This window comes from Dama dama, chromosome 2, assembly GCF_033118175.1.
Source record: "Dama dama isolate Ldn47 chromosome 2, ASM3311817v1, whole genome shotgun sequence".
Taxonomy (NCBI): domain Eukaryota; kingdom Metazoa; phylum Chordata; class Mammalia; order Artiodactyla; family Cervidae; genus Dama; species Dama dama.
Window position 1 is genome coordinate 21,847,802 of NC_083682.1, and position 27,192 is coordinate 21,874,993.

Sequence of the window (27,192 nt, forward strand, 5' to 3'; positions counted from 1 at the left end):
CCGGATTGTTTACTCCATTTTGTCTAGTTTCTGCACTACCTGTTACAAATAAAGAATATGAAGCGAAGGCCTGCACAGTTTTTTGTGTCTGGATACAGTAAAGGTATCTTACCCTGAAAGAAAAATGAGATATACACATTTCAGGCAGAGTATCAGCTAAAGATAGCATATGGGAGAATAGATACAAGAAGCTCTGTTCCTTTCTGAAACCTTACTAAAATAGAAAATTCTAATAGTATATATTAAAATAAGTTAATGGAATATTTTACTATTTACTATTATGTAAATTTTAATAGTATTAAATAGTAACTATTAATAGTAAATATCCCATTAATTTATTTTAATATTTACTATTAATTTACTATTTTAGTAAGGTTTCAGAAAGGAATAAAGTTTACTATTTTAAAGTAGATTTTTAAAAGGCAATAACCTATAAATATAGATGAAAAAACAAAATTTTAACATAGATGAAAGAAGATGAATTCCATCTTAGAATTCCCTAAAGGCTCAAGTTGAATTAGTTATATGACAACATGTAATTGAATGGGGTTTTGCAGGTGGCGCTAGTGGTAAAGAACCCACCTGCCAATGCAGGAGACACAAGACACAGGTTCAATCCCTGGGTTGGGAAAATCCCCTGGAGTAGGAAGTGGCAATCCACTCCACAACTGAGCACACACATACTGAATGAGGCAAAAATGAGGTGAAGTCGTTCAGTCATGTCTGACTCTTGGTGACCCTATGGACTGTAGCCCACCAGGCTCCTCCATCCATGGAATTTTCTAGACAAGAGTACTGGAGTGGGTTGCTATTTTCTTCTCCAGGGGATCTTCCCAACCCAGGGATCAAACCCAGGTCTCCAGCATTGCAGGTAGACACCTTATCCTCTGAGCCACCAGGGAATCTCTGGTGGTGAATGAGGCAAAGGTGAGGCTAAAAGATGGTGAAGGACTATTTATGAAGCGAAGAGATCCCTGGTCTCCTCCCTTTTCTGTGTAGGGAAGGAACTGCCCCTCCCTAAGTAGGTCCTAGACTTGAGAGGGAAAATACATGGTTATCTAAACTGCAGAGGATCAGGCCCAGTTAAGTCTTGGATACCTAACTGAAAACAAACGGATTAAGTTTATGTACTGCAGGTTATTTTCCAATCCCAAAGAAAGGCAATGCCAAAAAATGTTCAAACTACCTCACAACTGGACTCATCTCACACGCTAGCAAAACTAATGCTCAAAATTCTCCAAGCCATGCTTCAACAGTACATGGACCATGAACTTCCAAATGTTCAAGCTGAACTTAGAAAAGGCAGAGGAACCAGAGATCAAATTTCCAACATTCGTTGGATCATCGAAAAAGCAAGAGAGCTCCAGAAAAACATCTACTTCTGCTTTATCGTCTACGCCAAAGCCTTTGACTGTGTGGATCACAACAAACTGGAAAATTCTTCAAGAGATGGGAATACCAGACCACCTGACCTGCCTCCTGAGCAATCCGTATGCAGGTCAGGAAGCAACAGTTAGAACTGGACATGAAACAGCAGACTGGTTCCAAATTGGAAAAGGAGTACATCAAGGCTGTATATTGTCACCCTGCTTATTTAACTTATATGCAGTGTACATCATGCAAAATACCAGGCTGGATGAAACAAACTGGAATCAAGATTGCAGGGAGAAATAGCAATAACCTCAGATATGCAGATGACACTACCCTTATGGCAGAGTGTGAAGAAGAACTAAAGAGCCTCTTGATGAAAGTGAAAGAGTGAAAAAGCTGGCTTAAAACTCAACATTCAGAAAACTAAGATCATGGGATCTGGTCCCATCACTTCATGGCAAATAGATGGAGAAACAATGGAAACAGTGAGAGACTTTATTTTGGGGGGCTCCAAAATCACTGCAGATGGTGACTGCAGCCATGAAATTAAAAGGCACTTGCTCCTTGGAAGAAAAGTTATGACCAACCTAGACAGCATATTAAAAAGCAGAGACGTTACTTCACCAGCAAAGGTCTGTCTAGTCAAAGCTATGGTTTTTCCAGTAGTCATGTATGGATGTGAGAGTTGGACTATAAAGAAAGCTGAGCACCAAAGAATTGATGTTTTTGAACTGTGGTGTTGGAGAAGACTCGAGAGTCCCTTGAACAGCAAGGAGATCCAACCAGTCCATCCTAAAGGGAATCAGTCCTGAATATTCATTGGAAGAACTGATGCTAAAGCTGAAACTCCAATACTTTGGCCACCTGATGCAAAGAACTAACTCATTGGAAAAAACCCTGATGCCGGGAAAGATTGAAGGCGGGAGGAGAAGGGGACGACAGAGGATGAGATGGTTGGATGGAATCACCAACTCAATGGACATGAGTTTGAGTAAACTCCGGGAGTTAACGATGGACAGGGAGGCCTGGCATGCTGTAGTCCATGGGGTTGCAAAGAGTCAGACACGACTGAGCAACTGAACTGAACTGAAGGTTAAACCTCTGAGCCTTTTTTCCTCACTTGACTCCCAGAAGTCTGGCAGCCTGGCTTATATTCTTCCAAGGACATAAAAGCCTTCTTAAGGAAATCTTACCTACACAGAAAAGATTTAAAGATACTGATATCAGGGACTTCATAATGTTAACAACTCAGCCAGATCACAGGAGAATGAAGCCCACATTAATTCTCTACCCCACCCCCAACAGACCTTCCAATCACCTTTTTAGGATCCTTCTTTTTAAAAAGAGCAGACAAGCAAGAATTTGAAGAGGACTTTAGTACAAAAGATGTCCAGAAAAAGGAATATTCAAGCACAAAAAGCTCTTGGATATTAAAAAAATATGACAGTAGAAAAAAAGAAAACAAAATAGATAGTAAAAAAAGTTTAGGACATCTCTAGAAGGAAGAATAAACAGAGAAAACAGAGGAATAAATATAAGAATATTGGAAGACTAATCCAGGAAGTCCAAAATCCAAATAACTTGTTTTTCAGAATGAAAAAGGGAGTTGGGTGAATCCAGAAACAACTCAAGGAAATTTCCCAGACTGAAGAACTTGACCTTCCATATTTTTTTTCGCATTTTTTCAAGTTTAAAGTACCCAGCTTTCTGGATACATTATTGGGAAAATTTCACATTTTACATAAAAAGGGAAGACTACTAAGAGTTCTGGGGAGGGAATGAGATGGAATGGACACATACAAAAAATTAAGACTCAGAATATCATTGCACTTCTCAGCATTTGGAAGACAGAAAACAATGGGCCAATGCCTTCAAAAACAATTCTAAGGAAAAGTTATTCCCAACCTGGAACTCTACACCAAGTCAACCTATGATTCAAGTGTGACAACAGACACTCTAGATCTCAAGAAATTATCTCCCATACACTTTTTCAGGAAGGTAGTGGTAATAAATTAAGAAAGAAGGCAGGAGATTAACACACAATGTGACAGTGCAGGGGTCCACGACACCCAGTCCAAACTGGAATATACCAAAACAAGACATTTCTAAGAAGGAATACTTAATGAATCTGAACATACTGTAAGGAAGCTGGCACAAATGAAGGAGAGCCTGGGGAGAAATTAGCGACAAGAACAAAACACAAATGAAAACCTCTCCCCACTCAAAAGTTATACAGAAAAAAAAGTTGTTGCAGTATACCACATGGTCTCGTTGTGAAAAGCCTTAACGTAAAAACTACTGAGTTAGCCTAAACCATAACTGTAAAAGAACCTTGAGATGGTAAGGATGTGTCCATGGGAATAGCAGGATGGTGAAAAAGAGCTAAATCCTCATTTTCCACACCAAAAAGTCAACAGATGATACTAAAAATTGAAGAGCCAACACATAGCAAAATAAAGCAAGTTATTTAATGATATGGAGGTAAGTAATGTGAGAATCAGCAGAGTTGAAAGTACCTGAACTTTTGGGTACCTCTGATGGGGGTCGAAAACAGTTTTGTCTCTTTTTAGAATTAATGTTTTTTTACACTCAGTTCACTAACAGTGGAAATTACACGTAATTTAAAAAAAAAATAGCTTCGTGTAGTCTAGAAATTAACAAAATTAAAATCATAAGAGCAGCAAGTGCAGTGATAAATTAAAGGCTTATCATCCTTACAGAGGAAAACACTAATGATCTCTGGTATTACTCCCATTGGTTTAAAAAAGAAAAAAAACAATAAACAACAAAAAAACCCACCTTAGAACCAACTCTTCCTCTAGGGAGGAATTCTGTATATAAATTAAGTCATGTATTTACATACAAAGTCAAGTCTTAACATCAGTTCTAAATCTTACCCACAATTGAAGCACCTAGTTCATAAACTGGCTTGGAAGGCTGCTTCCTGGGTACACAGGTAGATCTGAGCATCCTTTAGGAACACCACTTTGACTTATCTGAAAGGCCATTGCTCCTATTTCTTAAACAGGTAACAGTAAAGAGTTACCTTGTGTTCTTTTTTTTTTTTAAATAACTAAGGGTTTATATACATCACTGACGTAAGTCTTAAAATACCCTAGGATAACTGAACATAAGGCTGTTTGTCCTAACATTAAACATGATGGGACTCCTGTGCTTTCTGTAGCTAACTTGGCAAGGCCTTCAAAACCAGATCATAGGGCTTCTTAGTAAGATGTAATAATAAAGAGGCAGACACGAAGGGACAAGAGAAGCTCACCTTTAGGTAAAACCAACAGGCTGAGTGCACCAGCTAAAGCAAACCAGCAGAGACATGGACTATATCATGGATGAGTGAGAGCGCTGAAAAGCGAGATTTCAAATAGATATGCATGGTTACAAGTCAGCTAATTCAAGAACACCTACTGACCATCCAGTTCTATACATACATTGGAAGAGATTCTTCCTCTCCACTGAGAACACTGTACTGTTTGCCTTAAGTCTTCAAAACTACTGATTTAGTCTCCCTGGATTTACTCCTGCTCAAAAATAAAAACACACAAAAATACCGAGGCTAGTCCCAAAGACGACTGGTGTGGTCAGGTCTGGGTGGTCACCTCCTGGCCCTTGTTGTCAGAGCACCTCTAAGGACAAGCGATGTTGAGAAGAGACATCCTGGCAACACAGCTGCCGTTCCTGCCCAGAAATGGCACTCCTCTGGTCCCGTGAACTTTTATTCATTCAGTAAATGCTTAATGAGCGCCCACTATGTGCAAGGCATTGGGCTAGGTGCTGCAGTTTTTGAAATGACAAAATTGTATATGTAGGATCGGCTAGTCGTTGATAGTTTTCCTGATTTGAGAGACAGAGAATGACAGAATGCCCCATACGTGGCTCATTTAGAGAGCTAAGACCACAGATGAGGCCTGCTCTCTGTCCTTCTACCAGCCCGGCATAAACTTTAGGCTTCCTCAAATCAGTTATAAGTCAAAACAAATAAGGCACATTTAAAAAAAAATTCCCCCCTTTAATTGACCAAAGTAAAGCCATGACATTTCATTTGGTAACCTGCTCAGAATTATAAAGATCATTCCATTTGGCCCAGCCCACACTGCCCAGGGCAAAACCTCCGGACAATTCTAATCTCATCGCGCTCTGTTCTTATAAACTGCATATTTTTTAAACTGTCTTCAGCGCCCTAAATGGGACGCACTCAGTGCGAAGCAGATCAGAACCAGACGTAACATTTATGTTCTTGACAAGCCTCGGTTATCCAAGTCCTTCACCTGCAACACAAAGGTATCAGTTTAACGTTTACAATCAGGTCAGCACGGGAGAGCTTCTCTACTGAGTTGGGTTCACCTAGACAGGAAGGGGTTACACTGGATTCTGCTCCCTGGTTTGGCTCTGATGTGAGACTAGCTACTCTCTGCTGAGCTTCTCAGGGTACCTTGTAAGGAGCTGTGTAAATGATCTATCCTCCAAATATAGCAAAGGTTCTCAACCTTTTCTTATGTAAGAGATATAACATACTTCTATGTGACTCTGAGGGCTGAAGAATTGACGCTTTTGAACTGTGGTGTTGGAGAAGACTCGAGAGTCCTTGGGATGCAAGGAGATCCAACTAGTCCATCCTAAACGAGATCAGTCCTGACTGTTCATTGGAGGGACTGATACTGAAGCTGAAACTCCAATACTTTGGCCACCTGATGCGAAGATCTGACTCATTTGAAAATACCCGGATGCTGGGGAAGATTGAGGGTGGGAGGAGAAGGGGACGAGAGAGGACGAGGTGGTTGGATGGCATCACCGACTCAATGGACATGAGTCTGGGTAGACTCCAGGAGTTGGTGATGGACAGGGAGGCCTGGCGTGCTGTGGTCCATGGACACGACTGAGTGACTGAACTGAACTGATGTGACTCTCTATGCCATAAATTCTTCAGTGGGAGAGAAGAAAACATAGTTCGAACACACACACACTCTCCTACTACCTCCCCCGTCCCCCAAGCCTGATACTCACTAAAACAGATCAAGCCTAACCCCAGCTGGGAAAATATCGCTGCAACCACTGCCAGAATGATAGCAGACTGGGGTGTCTACTAAGAACAATCTAAAATAAAAGAAAAATTCCAAGCAGGCTGTTTTTCAGACACAGAAATATCCCTATGTTAGAAATAGGTGGCCTATTTTTAAGCACTACAGCTGCTTTCACAGTGTAACACCTGCTCACCTTGTATATCCTGACCAACCAATGTTCTGTGGTGTATGCTTCTTCTAGGACATCAAGTTCGAAGTCTTTATTCCCAATCTCAGCATTCCGGACACGGTCATAGCCTAGCGGACGCTCTAGAAAGGGAGGAAAAAAGACGACAAATTTCTTTCTACAGTGCTCGTTTCCTAAGGAAACAATAAGTCCATGTGGTAAATCATCCCACTGGAATGTTACTTCCTAGCATGCAGTTTGTGTAGAGTAGGGCCTACAAAAAAGGACATCAGTCAGGAAGGGCAAATTGAGTGCTATCCTACCTCACATCTTCCTCAAGATGGTGCTTGGCGGAGTCCACGGAGGTTATCTCTTCTAAGAGACAGACGCCTGACCTCTAAGCACCTCTATTCCTGAGGACTACCACCCAGGACCTCTGGGACACGCTAGTAACCCTTCCATGGGACAGAGAACTTTCCAGATGTCACAAGCCTGCATCCACTTCAAAAACAGTCCCAAATGCAGAACCAAGACACTGTGAGTCAGAAGGAAAGACTTAACCTAAGCACATTCCTTTCAATTTATCTGAAGAAATGTAAAGTCCTTTATCATACTCTATTCCCGTTCATAATCCTTTCTCCAGTATAACACCTTTTACTGAGAGGTAATAAAAAGTAATGAACAAAAGCACAGACTTTTCTAGAGCCAGACTGCCTGAGTTTAACCTGACTCAGCAGCACTAGTTATAGGAGCTTGTGCAGTTAAGGAACCTATTTGTACCTCAATTTCATCACATATAAAATGGGAATAATATTAAACCTTTCGGACTGCTGTAAGGATTACATGAATTAGTAGAAATAAAGCATTCAGAGCAGTGCCTGGAATATAAAAAATCTCCTGTATGTGTTAGCTACTACTCTTCTTACTGTTGTTATTAAGGCTCTCAGGAATCGCTTACTGGCTTCTGTGTAAACCTGTCCAAATCGGTAGTAACACATCTTGTACATTAGGCAGTTGAGCAGCACTGGCGAGCCCTCACGGTCCACACGGAACTCCCCAGTTGGAGTATAATAATCATGCTCCTTGATGTGTTTCCCGGTGTCTGTACTGCCTCCAATCCGGACCATCCACAGAAATTTGTTGATGTCTAGAAAAAGAAAAAACTGCTTTATCACCAAGGTAGCTACAGCTAAATCACATAATGAAAATTCACTATTTCTAATACTTTCCTAGTGGCATACAGTACCATTTAACTCTAAAGTTATAAAAATAAGAAAGCTACTAATGAGCGTTGTGATGAGGGTGAAAGAGGAGAGTGAAAAAGCTGGTTTAAAACTCAGCATTCAAAAAACTAAGATCATGGCATCTGGTCCCATCACTTCATGGCAAATAGATGGGAAAAAAGTAGAAGCAGTGACAGATTTTATTCTCCTAAGCTCCAAAATCACTGTTCATGGTGACTGTAGCCATGAAATTAAAAGATGCTTGCTCCTTGGAAAGCTATGACAAACCTAGATAGTGTATTAAAAAGCAGAGACATCACTTTGCTGACAAAGGTTTGGATAGTCAAAGCTATGGTTTTTCCAATAGTCATGTAAGGATGTTAAGAGTTGTACCACAAAGAAGGCTAAGTGTTGAAGAATTGAAGCTTTTGAATTGGGATGCTAGAGAAGACTTGAGAGTCCCTTGGACAGTATGGAGATCAAACCGGTCCATCCTAAAGGAAATCAGGAATGACTGCTGCTGAAGCTGAAACTCCAATACTTTGGCCACCTAATGTGAAGAGCTGACTCACTGGAAAAGACCATGATGCTGGGAAACATTAAGGGCAGGAGGAGAAGGGGGAGAAAGAGGATGAGATGGTTGGATAGTGTCACCAACTTACTGGACATGAGTTTGAGCAAACTCCAGAAGACAGTGAAGGACAAGGGAAGCCTGGCATGCCCTACAGTCAATGGGGTCACAAAGACTCGGACACCACTGAGCAACTGAGCATGCACGCAGGCCAATCAGAACTACAATGAGGCATCACCACATACCTGCTAGAATGACTCTCATCAAAAAGACAAAAGTCATGCTGGTAAAGATGCTAAATAAAGGGAATCCTTGTGCACTGCTGGTCATAATGTAAATTGGTACAGACACTATAGGAGTCAGTAGGTAGGTTCCTCAAAAAATTCAAAATAGAACCACCATGTGATCCAGAAATCCCATTTCTTGGGATATACCCAGAAGAAATGAAATCACTATTCCCAAGAGAAATCAGTGTTCACTGCAGTATTACTCAAAATAACCAAGATATGGAAATAACCTCAATCTATCAACAGATGACCTAATAAGAAAATGTGGTAGACAGATATATATATGTCTCATGGAATACTAAAGATTCCAGGGAACCATCTATTTCTACCACTTATGTGTGTACATTCACATATATAAAAATACATATGCATACAAACACATAAGCACACAAACATACATACACAAAAAACTTTCTGTACTATTTGCATATATTATTATCATCAATAAGAAAAACACCTAGAGTCACACACAACCAAACAGTGCTGAAGCAATTGTTTGTGAACGTGCAAGTCCATAGGAACACATCCCTGCTATAGTCATTCCTCCTCTGCCTGTACAAGACACACATAGAAACTAGTCTTACTACTTTATACTGACACTTGATACATTCTATGCAGGTGAATCTGTTAAGTCTGTCCATATCAGAAGCCAGATATAATCTAAAATTTGAACATCTCTAAGAAACAACCATACAGTCAAAGAAAATTAAGACAGAAATTAGAGGTAATTATTAACTGCAGGAAAACAAGTTATTCTAGATAAGAATGTTTAACCACGGTGTAAAGGTTGACTCAGCAGTACATAGTACTTATTTAGTCAAGATTTTGAAAACGCTTTATCTGGATTTAACCAAAAACTGATCATTAACTCTACTGAGAAGATGCAAGATGGAAAGGGGGAGAGGGAAATACAGAGAACTAAATTCTTTATCTAATATAAGAAGTTGATAAAGGGTATCTAAAATGATCGATCCGTGAGTAGAATATACATATTACTTAGAAATATGAATATAAATACTAGAAGAAATAACTGAAGGAATAATTTTCCTGGGAACTGATATTATAAGGTGGTTTAGAAACAGAGGACTACCATTTTTATTATAAACTTTCAGAAGTGTTTAACCTTTTAAAGTTGAAACAGGTATTGCTTTAAGTTTTTCAAGCTTTTTTTGAGGCAGAGAACTATATTTGGATGATTCTTCTAACCCTGGGATTTGCTAATAATTATAGGGAACATGGTTAACATATGCCATATATATATGTATATATACACACACACAAACACACACATATATAACTTTTTTTTTTTTTTTTTTGAGAAACATTTTAAGTTGGGAGATGACTCTATGGCTTAACCCCACTAAAAAATGCTAATTCTTAAGCTCATTCTCAGAGGCCTTATGTTCTTTATTGTTCACTGCTTCTGGAACTATTTCCAGGTCTTCAGACAATTATAGCATGCCACACTTACATGGGGCTTCCCTGGAGGCTCATGGTAAAGAATATGCCTGCAATGCAGGGGACCCGGTTCAATCCCTGGATTGGGAAGATCCCCTGGAAGAGGAAATGGCTACCCACTCCAGTATTCTTGCCTGAAGAATCCCACGGACAGAGGAACATGGCAGGCTACAGTCCACAGGGTCACAAGGAACCGGCCACGACCGAAGTGACTAACACTTTCACTTTTCATACTTGCATGAGAATTCTTTACATCTACTTCCTACTTGTTTGAAACAAAAATCAAAATAACCAAACCTCAAGTTGCAAGTATGTATCAACTAAGAAAATATGTTGATAATATTAGTAAAAGGATAGAAAAGTAGGAGACTCATCTAGTTTTCTTAGCCTTGTAGCTAGAAATATAATCAAATTCATTACCATCTGAAGAATACCCAGTGAGGCCTCCAAAAATGACCAGCACGTAGCTGACATCAAGCTCCCTCATGATCTCATAGGCTTTTTCTTCTGTGGATGCCATTGCCTGGAAAAACACATGCACATTTCTCAGAGCAAAATTCCAGGCCATATGATCCCTCACGGAGAAGTATTTCCCATGAGACCCTGTGCATCAAACACTCAAATGACCCCTTCACCTTACCTGCCCTACTCGAGATATATGGGTATTATTCCATGTGTTATTATCCACTAAAATCGTCCGATTAGCCATAGCTGTAATCTGGTAGCCATAATCCCACCATGACATGACCTTCGCATCCTGAAAAGAATGAGAAATTGACATTACAAGTGTCTTACCAACTCCAAAAATCAAATACTAGGAATAGAATGGCATTTGACAGGAATTAACATACAGCTAATTAATTTCCTTACAGAATCACTTCAGTTCAGTTCAACCACTCAGTCGTGTCCGACTCTTTGCAGAATAACATATGCCTAACAAGAAAATAAATCTTGACACTTGGTCCTACCTTTGTACACCATAATGAAATCTCAATGCAAATCATACAATCCAACATTGCCAATACTTTCATTCCAGATCATCTTATAAAAATAAACATAATGGCGTGGGAGGTATAGGGGGCTGTGTAATATTTCCAAATAAACAACTTGGTGTCATCAGAGAAATGACCATAAAAAATGATCATAAACAATATTACAAAAATCAGCTCCTATAAAGAAAGGAGGTAGGAGGTGGGAGGGGATAAATCACAGGATATGACGAATAAAGAAAAAGAAATTCTTATAAGAATCTAACTCACAATTGAAAAAAAAAAAAGAATCTAACTCACAATTGCCAATCTCAGTAGCTACTGGAAAGGAAATGACTTCAGATGCTCCAAAGGTATAAACCAAAATATTAAAAGTGGTTATCATTAGGTGATCCTTTAAAGAAAATTTGTCTTTGTCTTTTACTTCTATTTTCTGATTTTTCTACAATAAACATGCATTACTTACTGTCAACCTTTCTCTTTTATAATTGGGATGGCCTACCTCACAATATCACCATGCAGTCAATACAAGTGTCCAAGCAGAGTGCAGATAACCTGAACCAGGAAGGGCTGCTACAGAAGACATCCTGACTTGAATTGAGGTTGACCTTTAAGGCCCATTCAACACCAGGTTCTATAGTTCCAATTTCTCCAAGCTTTCTACCATCTAAAAGCTATTTGATTCACTATAACAGCAAATGTCTTTCCCTTCCTCCTACCCCACAATCCCACACCTCCCAAACTTTCACCTCTGGAGTATTGTGACGAAGCCAATAGTATGCTTCTCGAAAATCATCAAAAATGATCCTACTGCCATCTCCACCACGAGCAGACAGCACAATGGAGGGAGAAGAGTAGGCCTCGCTGGTCACCCAGGTCGAATGAAAGGTGTAGGTGATGAGGAAGAAAGCCATGACCAGTATCATGCCACTTGCCACCTAGACAAGGAGGAAGAATTGTGTTGTAAACCAAATTAAATTTACACAGCACAGAACAGCTTCTTACACACAGTCAATGATTTAGAAAAAATGAGCCAAAATAAGTCAGAGGCTATAGGAATTAATTCTGACCTCCAGTGACAGTGCTCTACTTTACTCCCCCTCAAAAAAAACCCCACAGATGCTTGTACATGCGCGTGCACACACACACAACACACACAGTTCCCCCAGCCTGTTCTGTGTTGCTTCTCACTTCATTCTTAATAGGGTAAGTAGAATCCTGCTGTTTCTTGCTCTTCTTGTCTGGTCGACTTATGTCCAAATTCTTCATGTAAGTGGACAGCACCTGAGAGACTCCAATGCCAGAAAGAATGCACATAACAGGTGCCAACACCAGCATCAGACGCACCTAAAAAAACAGGAAGCAAGATCACTGTCAAATCGGTGTTTTACAAATTACAGATTTCAACCTATTAGTAGATGATGACATCTGTTTAGGGGTTTTCAACAAACATGGTCTGTCAATAGAACAGAACAAAATAGGAGAGAAAATACTTGACACACCTATAGCAGAAGTTATGTGTTTTTTTTAAGTTTTTTTTTTCCCCAGTTCTTCATGTATGTATGTATGTACATGCTGAGTAATGATCGGCTATAAAAAGTATTTCTTAATTGTGGTTTGGAATCAAAAAAGTTTGAGAAGCACTGTCTTAACTGCAATATATAAAATTTCTCCTCTCTTTTAACAACCTGGCACTCAGCACCGAAGCTGTTAAGAAAAAAACACCATCTCCCTTGTTGAGACTGCAGGAAGAGAAGGAAGGAAGCTGCCCAGGCCCTCTCCCTGACACAAGGGTATGAAACCAAGAAAGGTGGGCCTCACAATCAGAAAATGTGAGCAACCAGTACATTGCTGGGAGAGACCAACAAGCGCGAGCAGCGTCCCCACTCAGCCCCTCAAGTCCTCAGAGGGAAGCCTCTGCACCGTTGTCACCACTGAGTCCTCCCGGGCCGGGGGAAGAAGAAAAGCCCCGAGGCAAGGACGGAAAGGTTCACCAGGACTGAGGGCATTCCTCACCATCACAGCTGAGAAGTACATGCTGGTCACGCCATACATGATGATGAAAATCCGGGCATCAGACAGGTTGCTAAAGCAGTAATAGAGGCCAACTACAAAAATAAAGGGAAAAAAGAAGTGAAGAGCTGGAAAAACAATCAGACACATGCAAAGATGGTACTATGGCACTCTAAAATAGCACAAAATCTGAAACCACCTAAATGTCCAACATAAGGGAGGTAGTTAACTATAGCATATTTATAAAACAGAATAACACACATCAATTAAAATATTGCTACATAAGTTTATGGACCATTTGCCACCTTCTTTACACACCTCTGTACTTAAAAAATTAACAAATGCTGTATCTTAAACACTAGTTCACTGACATAATCCTAAATAAGTCAGGAGAAAAACTCTATCATCTGACTTTTAATCAGTAAACAACTGGATGAATATACATTCCAAGTGTTAACAGGAGCAACAGGTATGTGGTGAGAACTCCTGAAACTTTAATATTTGTCTCTATTTGTATAAAAGACAACTTATTTTCATAGTAAGAAAAAGATATAAAGTTATTTCAATTAAAAAAAAAGTTCCCTATCAGTGGTAAATTCTTATATCTGAACTGGCCAGAAGGTAAGTTAGATGAAGAGGCTTTACAATCAGCTATGCCTACTGTCAAAATTCAATACTATCAAGAAGATAAACGGGAAGAAGTCAGGGATGACGGGTTGGGTACACTAGAAGTACTTAAAAAAAATCTGAATTAGGGTTGAATTTTATAATACAACTGAACAAAAAACTATGAGACTCTGAGTTTGCCAGTATCTGCAATTATTCAACTTCTGATTTCCATTCTGCTTCAAATATTAGAAAAATGTGTTTAAGCCATCTTCTGTACCACATAAATACACAGGCAAAAAACAAAAACAATAAAAATATCAGGATGGGGGTATTTTACTTATTTTGAATCAAATGATTCTTACAAAGAAGACCACTTTAGAACAAGGCAGACAGACCTGGGAACATGAAGACAAGAAGCTGTAGGTCGAAATAGTATGAGGACCAGGTCGTAGGCTGATGCTCAGACACAGAGGCAATGATGGGGATGTTGTTCTTAGCGTAAGAAGGATCCAACAGGGAGTAGAAACGCCCCGTCCAGGGAGATATTTTTCCTGGCAGTAAAGAGGCAACAAATATTTCATAATTACTTTTGAAACAAAATAACATCTGATCCTAACTAATCATAACTTTCCATTTTAATAAGATTCTCTGACACAAAGGAGGACTAAGTTTTTGTCTAAATGTCACAAACACCTTGAGAATTTCACTGATTCCTTTCTCTCAAATGTGAGAGTACTTATGTCAGCACAGTCAGCAGAACAAAGTCAGGCTGTAAGTAAACTCAGAGAAGGAGGTGGAAATGCTTCCTGGAAGGGTTAAACTAAATCTGGTCAAACCGAGGCCTATGCTAGAAACTAAGTCAAGCCGTCCTTCAGTGTTGCTCTGAATTAGACAATACAGAGTCCTGGGCAAAATCAAATCAGACTCTGCGACATCTACGTGAGGAAAATGTGCCATGCTAACCAAACTAAACATAGTTCTCATATAGGATTAGATGAAGTCACGTTGTAGGGCAGACAATGTTAGGATTTCTCCCAACCTACCAATATACCAACAGGAAAGAAAAGGACAAAAGGAAAAAAGAGAAAGATAAGCATGGTAAATATAGTTCTGTTACCAAGTGTGAATCTTCTGAGATTAAATACTGATCGAATAAGATCTTCTTTCTATGCTGAATCCAAATACTGGCTGACAAATGGATTGAGTGTGTAATATGGATTTAATACGCATGAAATCAAGAGAAATGGAAGAAAAAGAATACATTTTCCTGTGGTCAGGAAATAACCCATGTTTTTGGAGTTTATGCTATGTTCATACCCATTTACACTTAATACTAAAAGCCTTTCCTACCTGTCAGCATGAGGAGAGCTCCAATGGTGAGAAGGACAAAGCCCACCAGGGAGATGACACTTCGGAAAAGAACTTCAAATTGCTGTGGATTCAACTTGCTGCGCAGATAATCCACAAAGGCGTGAATCTGGCAGAGACCAAAGACCCCAAAGGCTGCCATATGCTCCGATGAAAGGACGGGCTGTAGGTGAAAGCAGATGTGTGAGAAAGTCAGGAAAACAACGGGTCCAGCCTTGACCTGAATTATCCAGACCAAGTTCAGACCAAAGAGTCCAGTGAGTTCTGAGGCTACCAAGGAATTAGGGCCAATCAAGGAGAGGGTCTAATTCACTTGCCACATTTCCACAGAATACCTGGAGTCTAAAGTGTACCATACTCTATCAATATCACATGTCTGGCCTTTGCTCAGGCTATTTCTTGAGCCTTGTTTATAATTTTCTCATTTTCCCAAAATTTGCATTCATTGAAATTCCCATCATTCAAGGGCCCAAGCAAATACTATTGCCTCCTACTCTGCCAAGCTGAAATACATCGCTCTCCTCTACATTCCACACACCTTAGATCTCTCCTGTAACTTAAGACAAACGGTTCTCAAACTCCACCGGGCAGCACAGTCATGGTACAGTGAAGAGGGGGTGTTTAGACACAGACAGCTGAGCCCCACCACCAGAGCTTCTGAAACTCAGTAGATTCAAATCCAGAATTTGCATTTCTAATGAATTCCCTGATGCTGCTGAGCCTGCTGATCCAGAACTACATTTCTAGGACCACTACACCAGAGAGCTGCACGGGTGTCTTTCCCAGCAAGACTTCCTTAAGGACCAGGATCACATCTTTACTTTTTACATTTCCCAGTTATTAGCAAACTGCACATTGTAGGGGATGAGCCAAGAAAATACTTGCTGAGCTGAATAAGGGTTCCATTTTCATAAGAATATTACATGAAAAATCACACATACCACATCATTCCTCTGATTTAATAGCTGTCTCTTAACCCTATGGAGTAATGTGGTTAAAAGGTCTATGTACTGCTTCCTAAAGGACTTAATCACTTGGCCCCAATAAGAAGTTCAGGGGTCATTACTACTGAATGGGATCATTCACATTAAAAAGGACTGAAAAACATCACTGTGATCACTCAGATCAACTCAGTTCTACCAAAATATCCCTGCTTCTCCCCAAACTTAAGCTAAATTAAGAGCAATTAGACTGCATGAACAAATATTAACACACTCAGGAGGCAGACTTTATCAACCAATGATTCTGTTGTTTCAGTTAACACAAGCAGTCCAAGGTCAGACCTGTAAGTTTTAACATCCTCACCAGAATCCAAGATAAATCAATTTAGTTGGAGACGCTTAGGGAAAAAGTGGAAGAAACTAAAGACCCCACTCAGTCTAGGGCTCACCTGGAAACCCACAAAGGAGATCTGCATGGAAAGAATGGTGCCCAGGCAGTAGACAGTACAGTACGCCACGTAGATCCGGTGGGAGAAACGTCCTGTGAGCATCAGCACTAGTACGTGAAGAGGGATCAAGTTGATCAAGAACACGTAACCTCCCCAGGAAGAGACCTAGGACAGGATGAAAAAGGACAGCTCCTCTCAGGACTCCTCCTTGTCACCTGTGACCTTTTTAAAGAACATCTATTTATGGTAACCAAAAACTTTATTAACGCCAACTGGTTTAAACAGTTTAAGTAACTGACTCCTTTAAACAGGAAAATCAAATTAAACCCATTACTGTAACTCAGTCCTCTGTTCTCTATGGCTCCTATCCTTGAGATCACAAAACGAAAGGCCCCTAACCCTCGACATTAATCTGGATGTGACCTACTATAAGGTCACATGGAGGATTTGGGGATACATGTGAAATGTGGGCAAGCAGAAACAGTGAAGGGAAGAAGTCTCAGGGTTTATGAAAGATTGAACAGAAAAAATGATATGTTAGGAAAGGAAAAATTTAAGGGAAACATATCAGAAAAGAGAGCTGGCCAACCAACATGTATCTGTAAGAAATACAGTATCTGGAGACCTCTAAAAATTAAAAAAAATTTCCTCTATCTTATCATCTGCCTGCCTTGGGTTAGGCTTTGTATGGACACAGGAGACAATAAAGGCTTCTGTCCTCTGCTCCATGGTCTCAAACCCCAAGAGCTACTTCCAATTTACATCAGTTGATCCCAACAGGTATGCAGACATACAGAGACTCCTGGAAGAAGGAAGTGAAGAGTTACCATGTAGAAGTAAGCAAGGGCACACTTCGCTGCCCAGTAGATGGAACCAGTCTTAACTGCTTTGATCCACATGTAGTAGGTAAGCAGCATGCAAAAGATGGCAATCCCTGCAGAAAGAACACAAAATTCAACAGAAGGCCACACTAGGGTATTAAATACTGATCTGCAACAAACTACCTGCATAATCTCAGACCTACAACCCATTAACAGTGTAATTACGCTACATCTCTTTGTCTTAAGTTTCTGGTAAAAAAAAAAAAAAAAAAAGTCCATAATAGTGTCTACTTCACACACGTGCCGTAAAGACGAATTTAACCTCTGCATGTAAACCACCTGCAACAGAATCTAGCACGCAGCAAGCACTCGGTGTTCTGTCATTACTGCTGCTGTTCTTTTCAGGCACTGCACTCCCTGCTACTTGAGTCCTAATGATATCCCAAACTACCAAGCACCACCCTGCCTCCACGTCTTACCACAAGCTGGTCTTTATGCCCTAACTGCCTCTCTCTTTAATATCTGCCTGATGAAGTTTCAACTTCAGGGCCCAGCTCAAACACAACTACTTCCAAAAAGCCTTCCCTGATCCCCAACTCTGAATCTCTTCTCTCACTGCGTTCCCAAAGTACTCTGTTCATTCTTCTCTCATGGCATACAATACTATCTGCTCGTCAGTATTTATTTTTATAGGTCTGCATTAACCTGCATTAATAGATTATGGGCTAAATTATTTTGTTCATTATCTACCTCTGAAATTCCTTAACTATAAGCCAATACTCTTATTCATTAACTATTTCTGTAATACCTAACACTGTTTTACCAATAACATTCAATAAATACAGAGTGACTTGGAAATAAGTCAGTACAAGTCATTACGGTTTTTTAAGCATATCCATTCCTTTCATCTAAAATAAAGCAAATGATGACAGTGTTAAAACAATAGTATCATTCAACCCTGGAGCTTGGTGGGCTACAGTAAATAAGATCACAAAAGAATCAGACACCACTCAGTGAATAAACAATAACAAAAATCCATCCAACCCTAAAACCTAACTCTACTTTTAGGAATATAGAGATGAGCCAGAGGCCTTATTTAAGGAAAATTACCAGCCACCTTTCTAGAGAAAATGATAGAGAAAGAATATAAACTTAAGAGTCTGAGGTCCCTTCCTGCCCACTTCTAGTCTTCTCACCCAGACACCATTTTTGCTATTGCTAAGTAGCAGATCTGAACCCAGATTCTACTGCCCTTCACAAAGCTCTGCCGGATAATAAGGTAAACTTTAAGTCTCACCTTCATTATCATAGGAGCCAGCCACAGACCGGGAGATATAGCCAGGAACCACGGCAATCATGGCAGCAGCAAGAAGGCCGGCTCCTGCATCCTGTAAGACAAGAGGGGTAATAGGAAGTCAACACCAATACATCCGGGGAGAGGAGAGGATCCACTAGTCCAATCTGTTTCTATGGGGCCCAGAGAACAGTCCAACACTTTGCAAGGGAGATGTGACGCTAGGAATGCTTGCAGCACAAGAAAGTTACACACTTCACCACCAATTCCCTCCCTGCCATGTTACTAAGTCTGAAACTGAGTACACATGCGCTAACAACAGACAAATCATGACATCAGTCAGATGCTGCCCCAGAATGGGCAGCTGGGTTGGAGTACCCCCAGATTTGAGTCCCCCCCGACAATATCTGCACACCACAGGAACTCCAGTCACATACCTAAAAGCTATGCAAGCATGGACAAAGGAAGACATAAGTATTTGAGCTAAAAAGTCAACAAACAGAGGTGATAATCTGCAGTGGACTAAAGATGCCAGCTTAGATAACAGAGCTGGAATATTCCAAGTCAATCTGTGATCTCGGGAAAGAGGAAAAACAAAATATAACCCACACACCGAAAGAGGAAGGACCTGACTGTTGATAAGAGTCAAATCTGGAACAGGGCAGCAGGGAGAAGGATGAAAGAGCTTTCAAACTAAACTCAAGTTTCCCAAGCCCTCCAACTGGTTTAGCACCTCTCAGGTATATCCCTGACACCACAGCCACAAAGAATAACATCCCAGGGGCCAGGGTCAGCAAGGCAGAAACCTGGGGAAGGCAAGACCATATCACAGACTCTAATTATAAGAGGCATGTGGTTTCAGAATTTTTAAATAAATGTTTTTTAAAAAATCAACAAATAATTGTTAAGCTAAGTGTCCATTTCCAATAGGAAGAACTAACTGTTTTTGAACATATCTTGTAGCTATTTTTTCTCTCCCTTAGATTGCAAGGGATACTAGATTCAAAATCTAAATCTCACTTTAAATATTTTTTTTCCAGGACTTCCTTGGTGGCCTGGTGGATGAGAATCCACCTGCCAATGCAGCGGACATAGGTTAGATCCCTGGTCCAGGAACATTCACAGGCTGCAGGGCAAGTAAGCCTGTGCACTGCCATCATAGAGCCTGTGTTCTAGGGCAGTCAAGCCGCAACTACTAAAGTCCATGTGCCTAGAGCCCAGGCTCTGCATTACGAGATGCCACCACAAACGAGCAGCCCCCTCTCGCTATCTGCACAAAGCAACGAAGACCCAGTGCAGCCAAAAATAAAGACAGCAAAAAAAAAAAGAGGCAGTCCTGTGATGAATAAACTAACACAAAAACTCTTTTTCCATATACAGCAAACATTCCCTTATATGTACAAACAGTTGTTAATGATAAGACACCACATACTCTAGGGAGGAACTGGGATGAACCCAGCAATTTGGCTCATTGAAAGCTGTCTTTAGCCCCTAGCTCCCTGCCCTTCTTAAGCTCTCAGTCCCCCACCCTTTAGCATCTACTAGAGACGTTCAACAACATCCATTCCCAAGCCTCCTGTCACCCCAAATCCTTCACCTTGAGCTCTTTGGTAAGGTGGTACGTGACGATGGTGGTGAAGGAAGAGAAGAGAGGGGCCAGGAACACACAGACATTCCGAATGTCGATGGTGATGTGGAAAAAATGGAGGACATGGTAGATTGCAGCAGAGGTGATCATTAAGCCTGCAACAGGAAGAAGAAAGGTCAATAGGTTATCCTCCTAAGACAAAGAACTTAAGGGAAAGAGAAAGGGAAAATCCAAGTTATCAATAAGGTGATAACACGGGGCTCAACAACCCACCAGAAATATTAACAAAGCAGCTGCAGGAGGCCTATAAATTTCCATCCTGTAGATTCGATCAGAAGTCCAAAATTTATGAAAAGCTACCCATCCCCACTCTCTCATATACATTCTCCCTTCTATATAGGATCTACTTTTAGGAATCTGTAATCAGAATGAAATTACAAGTGTCACAAAACAAAGATATTAGAAATAAAACACTGTTCCATAATATACAAATAAGTTACTGCTGTGAGGAAAAAAAAATCCTGTTCCCCTCACCTGGGTAAATTGTTCCTCCAATGATTCGTCCCAAAGGGTACCAGGCCCGGTCATCAAACCAGTTATGGAATTTATAAAATCCCTCCTCAGCCAGGAACCGGGTGGTGCGATAATTAAAGTACCTGTAGCAAGACAGGGAAGAACTGTGTCTGCTCCTCCCCAAACCCAAGTATTTACCCCAATGTGCAGTGAATTTGGCTCCTCAGGTTACACCTCTGAGGAACTTATCATTACTCCAATCAAAGTCAGTTTGGTACCCAAAAGTATTTGAAGCAGGAGAATCACTTCACATTACCACAAGCCTCCTCATTTGCAGCTCCATGTTTGTCTCAGTTAACGCACTGCTTCTCTCATAAGGAAATGCAACTGGAGGCTAAGACACTTCACCAGGCTGGCATGGAGTAGGCATCAGCCCCAGTCAGAAGATTCAAGCACTCAAAAGACAGGACAGCTGAGATGTGGACACCAATAGATTTGACTCTTTTCAAGTGACAGCAACACACAAAAGAACATTTCCATAACACATGCGAGGACACATGGGTAACTTCAAGTGAGGAGCATCTCTAAAGATGTGGGTGTTAACACCAGACGCAGGATGAACATTTTTTAGTCTACTTCATAACACAAACCTCTTAATGAGTATTTAAATTTGTAATAAGATCTACTCATGTTGTTATTTAAAATAGTTCTGAAGAAAAAATAAGAATAAAATAGTTCTGAATGCCACCTACATGGTAGCATAAAAATTACATAAAAAGTATTTGATACAAAATGCTTAGAGTTATACACAGAAAGACACAGTTCTTTAGGCTCAAGCTATGAAGCCCCTTAAATTTCTCATTTAAAAAGAAGTAAAAAAGAAAGACAAATAACATATAATGTATATATATAAAATTTATCATATATATAATTTATTTATATATATTACATATATATTAACAAATTTATTACATATAATAAAATATATATATAAACAAGTAAAATGAAAAGAACTGTTTAATCACTAAAGATGATCATGACTAACCATCTTTCCCGCCCACCCCTCTAACCCTATTTCCTCCTTGGTCAAATTTTAGCAGCTGAAGTGAGTAAAGTAGCAGATGGCATAAATCTCTATCCTTCCATTTATTCTGATGAGTGATATTTTGTTAACTGTCAGGCAGACAGAAAGGATGGGGGTAGCAGGCAGTCACCAGGTGTCAGAATCATGTCCTTCACCTAACAGTAGGAGAGGCAGAGAGACAGAGGAAGTGCAAGATAGTGGGAAAAGGTCAGGCCTGGGGTCACACTCTGGGCATCAGTTTCCTGCTCTGCAAAAGGAAGTGTCAAATCACATGATCTGTACCATCCCTTCTGTCTCTATGACTACAGAGCAGATACTCTTGCTTTCCCTGACCATCTCATCTCAATGTTCACTCATCTAGAGGGTGTGAGAAAAAGCCCTAACATACTGGTGATCAAGAACCAAAAGAATATAAGTTATCTCATTCCTGAGGGAAAAAAATTGATAATTGTATGCCTCCAAAGTGCTTTCAAATATCTACACAAAACAGTATGATAAACTTGCAAACACATGTGGGTATTAAACTTGAATCAATGTTCCATAAACCTAATATTCTATTTTTATGATCTCAATGATGCATCAAGAATCTATGATTCTGGCTCTCTAAATTTTAAACGAAGCCTTAACTTTCAGTAATACAAGTTACTCCAGTGTCTAGAAACAGAGACAAACCTCAATTCAAATCTTGGCTCCTCCATTTACTATACATGTAACATTCACTATACCTGTAACATTTACCATATATGTAACATTTACTATACATGTGACCTTGAATGGCCTCTGCCAGCCTCAGTTACATTTGTAAAAAGGGGACACTAATACCTCCATATCATAGGGTTATTGTGAGGATTTATAGATAATCTGTACAACAGCTCTTGGAACAGAATGAAGCTCAGTAAATGTCTTTCACCTATGCCTCTCTTTAGCTAATAAAATCCCTAATCAAACTCACAACTTTAAATTTTGCTCAATGCCTTAGAACTTAACTTACAGACCCAATTTATACCATACAAATTGTTAAAGAGAAAAAAAGTCATGGATCTCAAGTTCACGACCTCTGATTTTTCTCTCGAGCCTCACACACACACACACCAGGCCCAGTTCCCTTTCCCTTAGCCTGTACCATTAACTGTCGACCCAGCTGAGAAGTCAGACTTCTCTCAGCTTAGCCAGGTCTTAAGCAATAGGGAGGCACACCAGCAAGGCCTCTCTCATTTTTTATAAGTTTGAGAGACTCACTTGGTCTCAAATTCCACTGGAAATGTTTCAAAAAGGGGACCATTGTAGAAATGCATAGGAAGTACATCCCCATCACCAAGAGTTCCCTGGAATTTGAATCTGAAACCCATTAACCTGAATGCTTCTTGAAGGAAATACCAGACCAAGCAAAGGTACTCACGGGTCAAATTCATGGATGACACTTTCAAATCTCAAGACAGCAAAGAGACGCGTGGAGAACGCTGCACAAAACAGAGAATTAATATTTTAATGGAAACATACCATGAAAAATAACAGTAGATAGTAATGTTACACAGCCAATAGTATTATCCAGCACAGAAGTCACAGGAAATACAAAATAATGACTGAATAAAGTATTTATCCATCCCTCCCACACACAAGAAATAAGGAAGTTCATTTTCCCGTGACAATAATACCCACATTTCCACTCAAGTAGGACACATTTAACTACTTATTATCAAGGCCTATAACAACACATTCACCTACTAGTGTTGCACCTAATATACATAGTTATCTTCTACATACATTGACCTCCCCTTCCCACAACCTTACCTTTGGAGTGAACTAAGAGGTAAGGGAATCTAGACTACTTATGACTCATGAAGAGCAAGAAAAACCTAAGAAAACAGAATAAGTGCTGGAAAGACTTTCAGAAATACTGAGGCAGGCAACTACAGAAGACAAATATCTTTTACAAAACTCAGTATCCCAGGGTCTCTGGTACCACTTTCAGTTCTAAGAAAAACCAAAATTAACACAGCACGCTTCCCATTTTTCCCAGATGATCACTAGTCCAAACTTCTACAATCCTTGTTTCTTTTAATTTCACAAAATTCTACTGGTTGAGAACAGTTAAAAAAAAAAAAAAAAAGAACACATTACAATCTGCTGGGAAAAAAGCAAAGCATTTAAGAAAGCCATTACTAATTTTTTTTTTTCCAAAATTTTCTCCCTTCCATATCCTGAAGAAAGAGAGGTCCACATGCACACTCACATAACACAGCAGCCATCGACAGAATGAGAAGCTTCAGAAGTGTGTCCTGCTTCTCATAGGACAACCGCAAAAATCCCAGCTTGGTCATCTTCACATCAATGGGCAGCAACAGATGACAGTCAAATAGCTAAAACTGGAAAGCCAAGACCATGAGATATTAAACACCTTCGATTTAGCTAATTCACTTTCATATTTTATGGTGGGAGAGAACCACAGAAAGAGGAAGAAGTGAACACACAGGAGAGGGTCAGGACTAACTAAGACCCAAGCTGACCCTGAATTACGACCAACAGACAAGGAAGTCGGCCTGTCAGAGCTGTCAGTCAAGGATGAAAAGGAATGATGAGACTCTATCACCATCATTCTGTTTCTCAGTCTTTGCAGCTACCAAGGAGCAGAACTGGCAATCGTGTAGCATGACAGGAGTAAAGAAACACACGGAAAACGAGAGAGTCGGAGGAAGACAGGCAAAGAGAGAAAACAGCAAAGACTGAAAACAGAGAAAAGAATGATTAAATGGAGAAACACAGTATTCAAGAAAAGGCAGGAATGTATGAAAGAAAGCAGGGAATGAGCACAGAAGTGAAAGAAGAAGGCTGAGAAACAGAAGTCATGACTGAATCGGCACCGTTGACAGCCCTAAATTTCAGCTCCAAACTTTCTGGCTACAAGCTTCTTTCTGTTCCAAATCCCAGTGGGGTTGCAGGGTCAACTAGAGAGCATGACTAATCACTGATACAAGTAGTCATGCACTCAGGAGGGGAGTGAGAGGCACATAGATAGATCACTGCACTTTCAATCTCTTATATCACACTTTAACTACTGCTCAAATCTACACCCACTTCCCATCAGCTGTCTCAAAGCATCCTGTAACTGACATTGCTGATTTAAGCCATTGATCTGAGAGACAGCTCATAGAACCAGATAACAATCTGGAGGGTAAAGAAAATAAAATTTTCCTACTAAGGCCAAAAAAAAAAAAAGATTGGGCTGTGTGTGTGTGTGGTGAGGGGGGTATTAGATTAAAATAAAATGTTGAAGGAAGGAAGTAGTCTCCAGACCATTCAGAAAGGTGATCACTTGATGGACAATATTTTATCAGCACTCAGTAGGAGCTTAGCTATTTCTGTTTAAAACAGCACTGCCTTCTTAAATCATAAGCTGGTCAAGGGCTAAGTGATAAAGAATATGCAACACTAAAGACTGAGGAAAAAAAATAAAAGGAACCTGGATCCTTCCAGATCTTTTTCCAACTATTACTAGAGGAAAGGAGGGAAAAAAATAACACTGGACTAGGTAGAGGGCATGAAGAATCATATATTCCTAGCTCCAACAGTAAGGACTCAAGCATCTTTTTCCATAATTAACTGTCCCAGAGGAGCAGTTTTACATTTATTTTTAATTACAGTCCCAAAGGAAAACCATACCGTGCGATCAAAAATAAACACCTAACTCTAGGAAGTCCATAACCCAGTTACATCCCTCAAGACTGAACTTGTTTTCTCCAACGCCTGAAACAGGAAAACTTACCACTACTGAGCTGATAGGAGCCACATGCCTAGAAGACTAAGCGGATGAAATGAGAGCACTAGAACCTTTCCTTGAAAACTGAGTAAAGAAGCTGGTAATTTAGACCAGGATCTCAAGGGAGTTTCCATACTGTGCTCACTGGTCGTGTTCGCACATCGCTTAACGGCAAAGACACTTTTCTTAAAACACTGGACATCTGTCCTCCACTTCAACTGTGCCTGCAAAGTGCGGCGTCTTGTCTCACCCTGGTTCTAGTTCCCAATTGCCCACACACTTTCTCACGCCTGTCCCTCCCTCCCCCACTTCTGCCCACTACAGCAGATCCCTCCCTCCGTCTCCCATCTTCCCAGAACTCATCACCTCCGGCACCACCCAGCGTGGGGCACCCCACCACCTAAGGATCCTAAGCGCCACCCCTTCCAGGACTAGTCGGTGCCAGAGCCCCACCTTTCCCACGCCCACCTGGCCTAAGTGCACGACCCATCCCAGACCCTCACATCCTTCCATTCCCCCCACACCACGTCCCACGCCCCCTCCTCTGCAAGGCCCCAGACTCTGCCTGCGCCCACGGCCGCCGCCATTAAAGCCGCACCTCCTGCGCTTCGCTCAGTCCCACCAACGCCTTGGACTGCACCTGCCGCTAATCCTCAAGTTACATCCCAAGGCCTTCTCACCTGACCGGCGTTCCTCAGGAATCCGCTCGCCTCCCTCTGCCATCTGTTCAACGGTGCACCCAACCCTGGCAGCGCCGGGTCCGCCTCCCGGACTTCTCCCCATTGGCTAGTTCAGGTACAATCTGACACTTGAAGAGAGCGATAGGGTTCTGGAGCTGTCTGTCAGACTTGGAGGCGTGAACGCAGCCGCGCTCCTACGTTTTAACTGGACAATACAGATATCACTTAGTAGCTGGAAGGCGGGACTTCGTCCAACTGCCCAGCCGTGATAGGCCGGCTCTTGAGAGCCAGAGCGCGGAAAGAACACGCTCGGAGCAGTTTGGTTGAGGGCCGAGCAGTGACGTGTCGGTCTGCGGACCGCGAAGGAGTCGCGGGCGGAAAGGGCGGTGCGTTTAGCCCAGTCACGTGACAAGAAGGGGTAACGACGCAAAGGCAAAGGCCGAAACTACAGATCCCCCAAAGCTGAACTGAGATCATCCGATTCCGTTTCAGAGAGTCTTGTTTTTTTAAAGGTAGAAATTGACGTTACTTAATATAAGGTTAAAGGAGAGGTGAGAAGAATTTTTTTTTTTTTTTTTTTTTACTAATTCTCAATGAAAACTCAGGCGCTTCACAATCCAGACTGTTACATCTTGTACAGGATCTTGTCTGACAGTTCGCTGGAGAATCATTTTGACCTTGCTCTGGTAAACTGCGATGGACGAGAGACCTGCAAATACCACGAGGCATTTCTCTTAAGCCCCTGATTCGTGAATGGGCATACCTAGGCTAAAGGGGTCGTGGGGTTTCGGTGGAAGAGTCTACGCGCGGGCTGCGTCTCCCAGGACGGCAGAGGCGGTCCTCCCAAGTTATAGACAAGCTTCTTCCCGGAACCAGCTTGCAGCCTGGCGGTGCTCTGCTATCCCTTTGTAAGTTACCTGCCAGTGAAAACTGTCCTAACTGGCCTCTCTTACGCCTCATACCCAAAGAAACGT

The 27,192-nt window shown here is 40.9% G+C and overlaps 1 protein-coding gene across 2 annotated transcripts; it reads right to left on the reverse strand.

Annotated features, from left to right (window-relative positions):
• Positions 1-5,374: 5,374 nt before the first annotated feature.
• On the reverse strand, positions 5,375-26,353 carry STT3A (STT3 oligosaccharyltransferase complex catalytic subunit A). 2 transcript variants are annotated; one of them, XM_061167211.1, is made up of 18 exons: positions 26,219-26,353; positions 24,015-24,147; positions 23,181-23,241; positions 20,719-20,840; positions 20,194-20,339; positions 18,600-18,690; positions 17,309-17,415; positions 16,482-16,646; positions 15,074-15,254; positions 14,119-14,274; positions 13,118-13,209; positions 12,293-12,448; positions 11,851-12,039; positions 10,753-10,869; positions 10,533-10,635; positions 7,532-7,720; positions 6,601-6,716; positions 5,375-5,654 (listed from the first exon to the last, which is right to left on the reverse strand). In XM_061167211.1, exons 2-18 carry the CDS (start codon positions 24,100-24,102, stop codon positions 5,616-5,618), a joined length of 2,118 nt encoding a protein of 705 aa, XP_061023194.1. In that variant the 5' UTR covers positions 24,103-24,147; positions 26,219-26,353; the 3' UTR covers positions 5,375-5,615. The 2 variants fall into 2 exon arrangements, with proteins under 2 accessions (XP_061023194.1, XP_061023205.1); XM_061167222.1 differs by having other exon boundaries at positions 26,137-26,241.
• Between the last annotated feature and the right edge of the window lie 839 nt (positions 26,354-27,192).

Coding starts and splice junctions, on each gene's coding strand:
- STT3A (XM_061167211.1), bottom strand. CDS start 24,102: ATGACCAAGCTGGGATTTTTGCGGTTGTCCTATGAGAAGCAGGACACA. Junction 10,870..11,850: donor TTCGTCACAATACTCCAGAG/GTGAAAGTTTGG, acceptor CATTCTTTTCAG/GATGCGAAGGTCATGTCATG. Junction 6,717..7,531: donor ACAGGTTTACACAGAAGCCA/GTAAGCGATTCC, acceptor CTCCCTTTCTAG/AGCGTCCGCTAGGCTATGAC.